Source organism: Herpailurus yagouaroundi, unplaced genomic scaffold, assembly GCF_014898765.1.
Source record: "Herpailurus yagouaroundi ecotype Mexico unplaced genomic scaffold, PumYag 379, whole genome shotgun sequence".
NCBI classification, from domain to species: Eukaryota; Metazoa; Chordata; class Mammalia; order Carnivora; family Felidae; genus Herpailurus; species Herpailurus yagouaroundi.
This window is the reverse complement of record NW_024412596.1, coordinates 417895-425392: the sequence shown is the minus strand read 5'-3', so window position 1 is coordinate 425392 and position 7498 is coordinate 417895. Positions and strand designations below refer to the sequence as shown.

Sequence of the window (7498 nt, the reverse complement as noted above, 5' to 3'; positions counted from 1 at the left end):
AAGAGCTGACCTCACTTCCCACTGCTCTTTCCCTACTTCCCTGTGCCCCAGTCACACTGATCTCATTTCCAGGGACACTCCACCTCAGGGCCTTTGCACTGGCTATTCCTTCTGCCGGGAATGCTTTCCCCCGGGATATCTGCATGGCTCTCTCCCTCACTACTTCAAGCTTTTCTTCAAATGTCTCCTCAGTAGAGCCTCCTCTGATCTCCCTATTTAAAATTGCAATCCGCCCTTTTCCCATTTCCCTTGCTTTATTTTTTTTAGAGAGTGCTTATAACTTCCTACAGATGACACAATTTATTGAAGGTAAGCTCTGTGAAGGCAAAGACTTTTTTCCATTTTGTTTATGCTTTATCCCCAGGGCCTAGAATGGTGCCCATCAAACAGTAAGGGTGGAATAAATACATGTTTCTAGGAATAAAGGAATTCTCCTCCCTCCTTGAGCTCAGTCTGGTGCCAAAGACCCAAGTCAACACAGATCATCACGAGGCAACACCTGATGTCCCATGAAATGGCAGAGGAGGAGGAGGCAGGGGGCATGACAAAAGAAGTCACCAGGAAGCCAAGGTTAGAAAAAAAAAGAATGCATCTCCCAGATGAAGAGAGGATAAGAAGAGATCTGCTAGCAGCGTAAACAGCATGAGCAAAACCCTAGATTCAGAAACAGCAGAGTGATTATAAGCAGTTCTCAGGGAAGCAGTGCAGGGGTGGGGTGAAGCGGCAGGAGGTAGCCCCATCCTGCCAGGAAGGGGAACTGCAGGGTTCTCGCCAAAGGCAGTATCATGGGCAGATGTGAGTTTCTGAGGCTGCCCAGCTGCTGGGTGGAGAATGGATTGCGGTGGGCAAGAGTGAAGCAGGAAACCCACCAGGAGGAACCTAGCAAACAGAAGGGCCCTAAAGAAAGGGGTAGATGGGAGAGTTATTCAGGACAGAGACTCAATGAAACATGAGAGTTGATGGGACTCTGACTTCTGGGTGCTCCAGTCTGGGATTGAGGGGCCATTTCTGGGTACAGGTGATGGTAGGAACAGGGTGGGAGGAGAAGGATGCTGAGGGTCTGGACATCCCAGTGGAGATGTCATGCAGGCATCTGGCTGAGTCTAGAGGTAGGTGCGGAACCTGGATGCAGAGATTTGGGAGCCCTTGATTCAAAGGGTAGGTGGACCCAGCAGGGAGTGTGCATGAAGAGAAGAGCTAGGCCAAGGCAAGAGATATTTAAGGGATCAGGAGAGAGTGACAGAGCAGAAGAGAATGGGGGAGCACTAGAGGCCAGAACCCAAGAGTCAGGGGTGGAAGAATTTCCAAAAAGGGAGTGTAGACATCCCGAGGGGGTGGGAAGCAGAGAGGCAGGGAGGCAGGGAGAGCATTATAAGGTGATGAGTGGGGGTGTGGCTGTGGAAGAAGTGGACTTTAAACCAGGTCACAGAGTGGACCACAGAGAGGGTGGGTGCAGGCCTGGAATAGGGGACAGATGCCTGGGGTCTGGGGCCAAGTGAGGAACAAGAATGGGGGAGACTCAAACTTTAGCCTTTCAAGGCTGCTCAGATATGGACTCCTCCTCCCCAGTCTCGCGGACGGGCAACTCTCTGGCCTCTATCCCTACACCCTTGTATCCTCATCTGCAAAATGGAGTAATAGGAAAAACAGCTGTCATTTATTGAGCACTTATTATGTGTCAAGCCAAGGACACTCTCTCCATTATTTCCTCATCTAATCCTCACAACACTCTCACCAGGCTGACATTAGTATTATCGCCAGTTTAGATGAAAAAACCGAGGCCCAGACAGGTTAAGTCACTTGGCTCAAGGCCACAAGCAAACGAATGGAGATGCTGATATTCAAGCCCAGAACCTATTTTCTGGGCTTTAACACTGTACGACTAACCCATACAAGGCACTTCACAGTTTACAGAGCACTCCCATCACCTCATGGGGTGGTCAAAGGGAATCATGAGATGACCTCTATGCCCAAGAAAATGCTGAGATTATTACCACAGGTAGCAGGCTGAATAATGGCCCTCCGCAGATGCCCACAACCTAATCCCCAGAACCTGTGGATGTTACTTTATGTGGCCGACGAGATTTCGCAGGTGTGATTTAAGTTTAAGGGTCTTGAGATGGGAAGAGTCACCTGCATCATCCAGGTGGGCCCAATGTAGTCACAGGGGCCTTAGGAGAGGGAGGCAGGACCCGAGATGTGAAGATGGAAGAGACAGGGAGACCAGGAGGTGCCATGCTGAGGACGGAGGGAGGAACCCCAAATCATAGGACGGGTGGCATGAAGGAGCTGGAAAAGGCTGGGAAACAGATATTCCCCTGCAGCCTCTGGAAGGAACCAGCCCTGCTGGTACCTTGGCCTTAGCCCAGTGGGACTAATTTTGGACCTCTGGCCTCCAGAACGGTAAGGTAATAAATGTGTGTTTCTTTAAATCACGAAGTAAATCTGTGGTAATTTGTCGCAGCAGCAAGAAGCAGCAAATATTCCACATCACGAAACACCTGGCTCCCCTGGCCAGCCTTGGCCAACTGTCACAAGTTCAGCTGCTATCAGGAAGCATCCCTCTGTTTTTAAATAGTTCTTTAAAAGTTCCAGTGTGGTCCCTCTGAACCTCAGTCTCTTCCTTTGTTAAAAATAAAAGTAGGGCTAATACACCTGACTCTACCTCTTTTGCAGGCACAGACTGAAGGTGCCGTGTATCATTTGAAGGTTCCCACAAATCACTAGGGCAGATGAGGCCTCATTGTTGTCCCCATTGCTCAGATAGACAAACTAAGGCTCAGAGAGGGGAAATGGCTTGCATACAGCCACACACCTAGTGAGTAACAGAGCCGGGTTTGAACCAGGACCTCTGACTTCAGATCTACCACACTGAGGTTCATGTCTCACATGCCACCGCCCTGTCAGAGAAGCCTTCCCAGATACCACGGCACATTCATTTATTTGGTCACTCATCAAACAGTTGCTATAACTGCTCTATGCCCAACGTGGTGCTAGATAAGACTGGGGACCAAGTTCTGCACTCAGGAACCCACAACCTAGTGGACAAAACAGACAAACAAAACAGCCATCCTAAACAGCCTGATAAATGTCTGCTGAGACAGAAGGGAGGAGGCAAAGTGGGTGATGGAAGCCCTAAAGAAGGGAAACCGAGCCAGGGGTCAGGGAAGACTCCCTGGAGGAGGTAGTGATTGGGCTGAGGACAAGCAAGACTCAATGAGAAGTGTAGGCAGGGGTTCCGGTGGAGAAATGGCTAAGCAGAGGCCGGAGATACAAGTTGTAGCTTCTTGAGGGCAAGGAATGTGTTGGGTCATTTCAGACCCCAAAGTCCCTCTGGGCTTCTGTGTTCCTATGTATGAATGGGAATCATGGGCCAGGGCTTTGGTAATTGCTGGGCCCAAGGGAGAGCTGAACAAGAAGTGGGGTCCTGGGATTCCCAGAGGAGGGCTGAAGGTCAGGAAGGGTCCAAGGTAAGGAGGACAGGGCAGGGTGGAGGGAGTTTTGGGGAGGAAGGGTCCTGGCTTAAGCTCCCATTCCATGTCTGACTCATGGTATGACTATAGGAAGATCCTCTTTGAGCCTCAGTGACTCCATCTGAGAAACAGAGCATGAGACAAAACTGTCTCCAAAGACCCTCCCCAGCCCTGACGGGGAAATGACATGACACAAAATTACAAAAGGGTCTTTATTTGTAAAAAGCCAAAGGGGCCCCTGGGGCGACAGGACAGGCAGGCCGGCTTCTCAGGGGTCAGGGGCATTTGGGCAGATGCGCTTGAGTGGGGGGGCGCCCTCCGAGTCCTCTGTGTCACCCTGGGCTGCCTCGGGGACAGGTGGCACTGGCTCAAAGACGGGGTAAGCTTCAGGGGCCTGGAGAGGAAGGGCGGACAGGCGTGAGCTCCACCCAAACCCAGGAGTACAGCCTCCTAGCCTCTGCCTTCTCCAGCGCCTCCACTCCACTCCCCTCCCGGACCTAGGAGTCTAGCCCAGGGCCAGGGACCCAGGAAGTAGATTAAGTGGGCACCGGAAACAACAACAACATCGTTTGGGGGGAAAGAAGCTGATACTTGGTATTTCTGGAAAATGCATCAAGGTAGTCCTTGTGGAAAAAGTCAGAAGTCTGTCGGGGATCTCTTAAGCTAATTTTATAGTTTAAGATTAAGATAAAATAAAATACTTGGAGGAGCACCACGATCTTTTCAGGCTTTTAATGGTCTTAAATCAGCCCCGATCCAGCCCACAGGACTTTGTCTTAAAACACCCTTTCCTTTTCAGCCCTAAGAACCCAGCCTCTGAGACTTGAGCTGTGTCTGAGGTCTACATTTCCTGCCTGGACCTCAGCAGTGCAGCCCCCAAGCCTTTGGCTGCCCCAGAGCCCCCATTGCCTTAGAGACCCAGGAGTCCAGCACTTTGGCTTCTCTCACCTCAGCCTCCAGCAATTCTGGAACAGGCTCCTCCTTGGTCAGCATTGGGGGTTCATCCGTGCTGCCTGCAGTTATGCCCCCAGGATCTGGAACATCAAGTTAACAGATATTCCCTGAGCAGCTGCTCCATGCCACAGCACAGACCAGGGCTGAGGGACACTGGGGAGGGAGCTGGGGACCTGGCTGCAAGCCAGGAAGAGAACACAGGAAGGACATTTAAGTGGGATCTTGACAGGTGAGTAAGATTTCATCAGGTAGACAAACGGGGAGTGGAGCACATTTTAGGCAAACAGGACATATATTTAGTGAATACAGATTCTGAGGTTGGACTCCTGGGTTCAAATCCTGACCTTGGGCAAGTGACTTAATTCCTCTGGGCCTCAGTTTCCCCATCTGTAAAGTGGGGAGAATGATAGTAATCACCACATGGACAGTTGTGAGGATTAAGTGAGATAATACAGGTAAAGCCCTTAGTAAAGCATCTGGCACATAGTAGGTGCTCAATAAATGCCTGTTATTATTTTTATGTTAGTAAAGGTGCACAAGTGCATGGCACAACCTAAACATAGCCCATAAGCCTAAGTCATGGTATTCTTGGAAAGGAATAATGAGACCAGCAGGGGTAGTTCAAGAAGGGCCCAGAGTGCCAAGTGGAGGAGTCAAAGGTATAGGGAGCCATTGAAGGCTTTGAGGCAGGAAAATGAGCCTGGCAAACTTGTACTTTAGAAAAAGTTGCTCTGGCAGCTGTGCAGAGGTGACTGGGGGAGAGGAGACCCATAAGGAGGCTGGAGCCAGGTGGGGGTAAGAGACAGCTCTTCTAGGAAGGCAGACACATTTGGGACATGGTTCAGACCAGACAGGGGATTGTACAGAAGAGAGAGGAGGTGAGGAGGAATTATGCCCAAGATATGGGCTCACTGGTTGTGTGAACTTGGGGTACTTCTCTGAGTTTCAGCTTCTCATCTACATGAGGGGGTGATAGCCCCCATAGGGTTATGAGGATTACGTGACCTACAACACATTCAGAAGGGCATCTGGCACACAGTCAGAGCTCGATAGGTATGGGCTGTTATTATCACTTATTAACCACCTTCAGGAATATCGCTATTATTTAGTCCTCAACAAATATTTATTGAGCACCTTCTATGTGTCCCACATTGTTCTGAGAATTCAGTAATGAACAAGATCAACGTGGACCCAAGGTTCAGGAAGCTGACATGAGGTGGGGGTTGGGGGGAGAAATAGTAAAAAAAAAAATTTACATGAAAATCTCAGACGATGATTAGTTATCTAAAGACCCAAAGAAGCCAGAGGAATGAGACAGACAGTCGCTGGAGGTAGGATGGTGACTTTCTGTGAGAATCAGGGAAGACTTCCAGGAGCGGGTAACACAGGAGAGGAGTAGGTGTTGGTAGATGTAAGCTGGTGGCTTCAACTTTGCAGAGGACAGGAGTCAGAGGAGAGGGCTCTAGGGAGGCACCTGGTCCTACCTCTTTCTTGGCCCAGACGTGGGGGCTGAGCATCCTCTGGGACCCCTTCTGGTGGTCCAGCAGGTGACACAGGGCGGCTGGGCTGAGGGGTGCCCCCAGGGCTGGGCTCAGTGCCCTTTTGCAGGGAGCCTTCCGAATGGAAACTCTGGTTACTGTTCTCATCTGTGGGAGCAAAAGCCGAGAGGGTTGGGCCTGAGGGCCCCAGTTCTCTCCCTCATCTACAGCCCACACCTCCCCCTGAAATTCCAGGATCCCTACATACCATTGAGATCCAGCAGGATGAGAGGGCCACCCCCTCGGGGACTGGCGCCCCTGCCCCGTCGCTCCCGGCCTCGAGATCTCTCTGCCCCACCACCTGCCCTCCGCCGCTCCTGGGGGTTAAAGGGGTGAGGGTCAGTGGCAGCTTTCCAGTTAGTGCTTGCAAAGCCCCCACTGTACAAATTAGTAAACTGAGGCACAGAGAAGCAAAAGACCCTGCATGAGGTGACAGAGTGTGGCACAGTGAGTTAGGTCTTGAACTAAGGGGTCGGAAGCAGGAAAAAAGGAGAAGGGGGTGGAGTTGCTAATAATTGTTAACATCTGTCTTGGCTGCTGCATTTGAGGTCTCAGAGCGGGACTGGAGGTGGAGGCCAGGGTGGGGAGGGGCTCGCCTGAGGTTGCACAGATGAAGGGCCTGGTGTGGGAGAGCTTGCTCACCTCCTCCTGGGGGTCCACCACTGGCACCCACTTGAAGATACGAAGGGAAGTGTCGCCCACAGTCACCCAGCGCTTCTCCCTGTGGGAGGGTGGGGGGACTGGGTCAGAGTTCTGAGGAGAGAGCCCCCCCAGGAGCTGAACACATCTGGGGAGACCTGCAGAAGTAGGGGTGGTGCAGTTTTGCTAATGGGGCATAGTTAGAAGGAGAAAGTCCTGCAGACCCCAGGCCTTACGTGGGGGTGCCTCTAGAAAAAGAGTGTGGCTTGGGGCCATAGCTCTGCAGACCCCTGGGGTATACAAGAGAGCAAGACTAATGACCCAGCCGGGGACCACACCAATGAAGATCCTGGGCATACTTGAGGGAGGAGTGGCAAAGCTTTAGGGGGCGGGGCATAAATGAGGGTAAGGCTTGGGAACACGCTTTGTAGACCCTAGGGTGTAGCCAGAAGGGGGACAGAGCCCTATAGCTCCAGGGCGCAGCTGGGGGGTACACCTAACACCTGGGGGCCACGGCAGGCGAAGGGAGGGTAGACACATTTGGGAGAGGAGTAGCCCCGCCAGGTCCCGTCCCTGGCCCCGGGGCAGCGCTCACCATCTCCGGACCTTCTCGATGGTCGCCATCACCTTCTTGATGTCATCCTTGGCCCGGCTCCGGGTCTCGGCCCGCACGGTCCGGCCGGCCATGCTGGCGGGGCTGGGGCCGAGGCCGAGCCCGCGGCTGGGCCGCCTCCCGTCCGGCGGGCTCAGGCTCGGCGCCAGACCCGGGCGCCGCTCTCTCCGCCTGCCGTCCCTCCGGGAGTTGGCCGCGCCCTCCCTCGCTCCCCAACGCCTCCGCGAGTCCCCGCCCCGCTTCCTGCCGCCGCGCCGCCCCCCCCCCCCCCCCGTCCCCGG

General features: G+C 52.9%; 1 protein-coding gene across 1 annotated transcript; it reads right to left on the bottom strand.

Annotated features, from left to right (window-relative positions):
• Positions 1 to 3671: 3671 nt before the first annotated feature.
• Positions 3672 to 7446, bottom strand: BCL7C (BAF chromatin remodeling complex subunit BCL7C). The gene is made up of 6 exons (XM_040463230.1): positions 7200 to 7446; positions 6608 to 6686; positions 6174 to 6282; positions 5912 to 6073; positions 4422 to 4507; positions 3672 to 3867 (listed from the first exon to the last, which is right to left on the bottom strand). Exons 1-6 carry the CDS (start codon positions 7289 to 7291, stop codon positions 3742 to 3744), a joined length of 654 nt encoding a protein of 217 aa, XP_040319164.1. The 5' UTR covers positions 7292 to 7446; the 3' UTR covers positions 3672 to 3741.
• Positions 7447 to 7498: the final 52 nt, after the last annotated feature.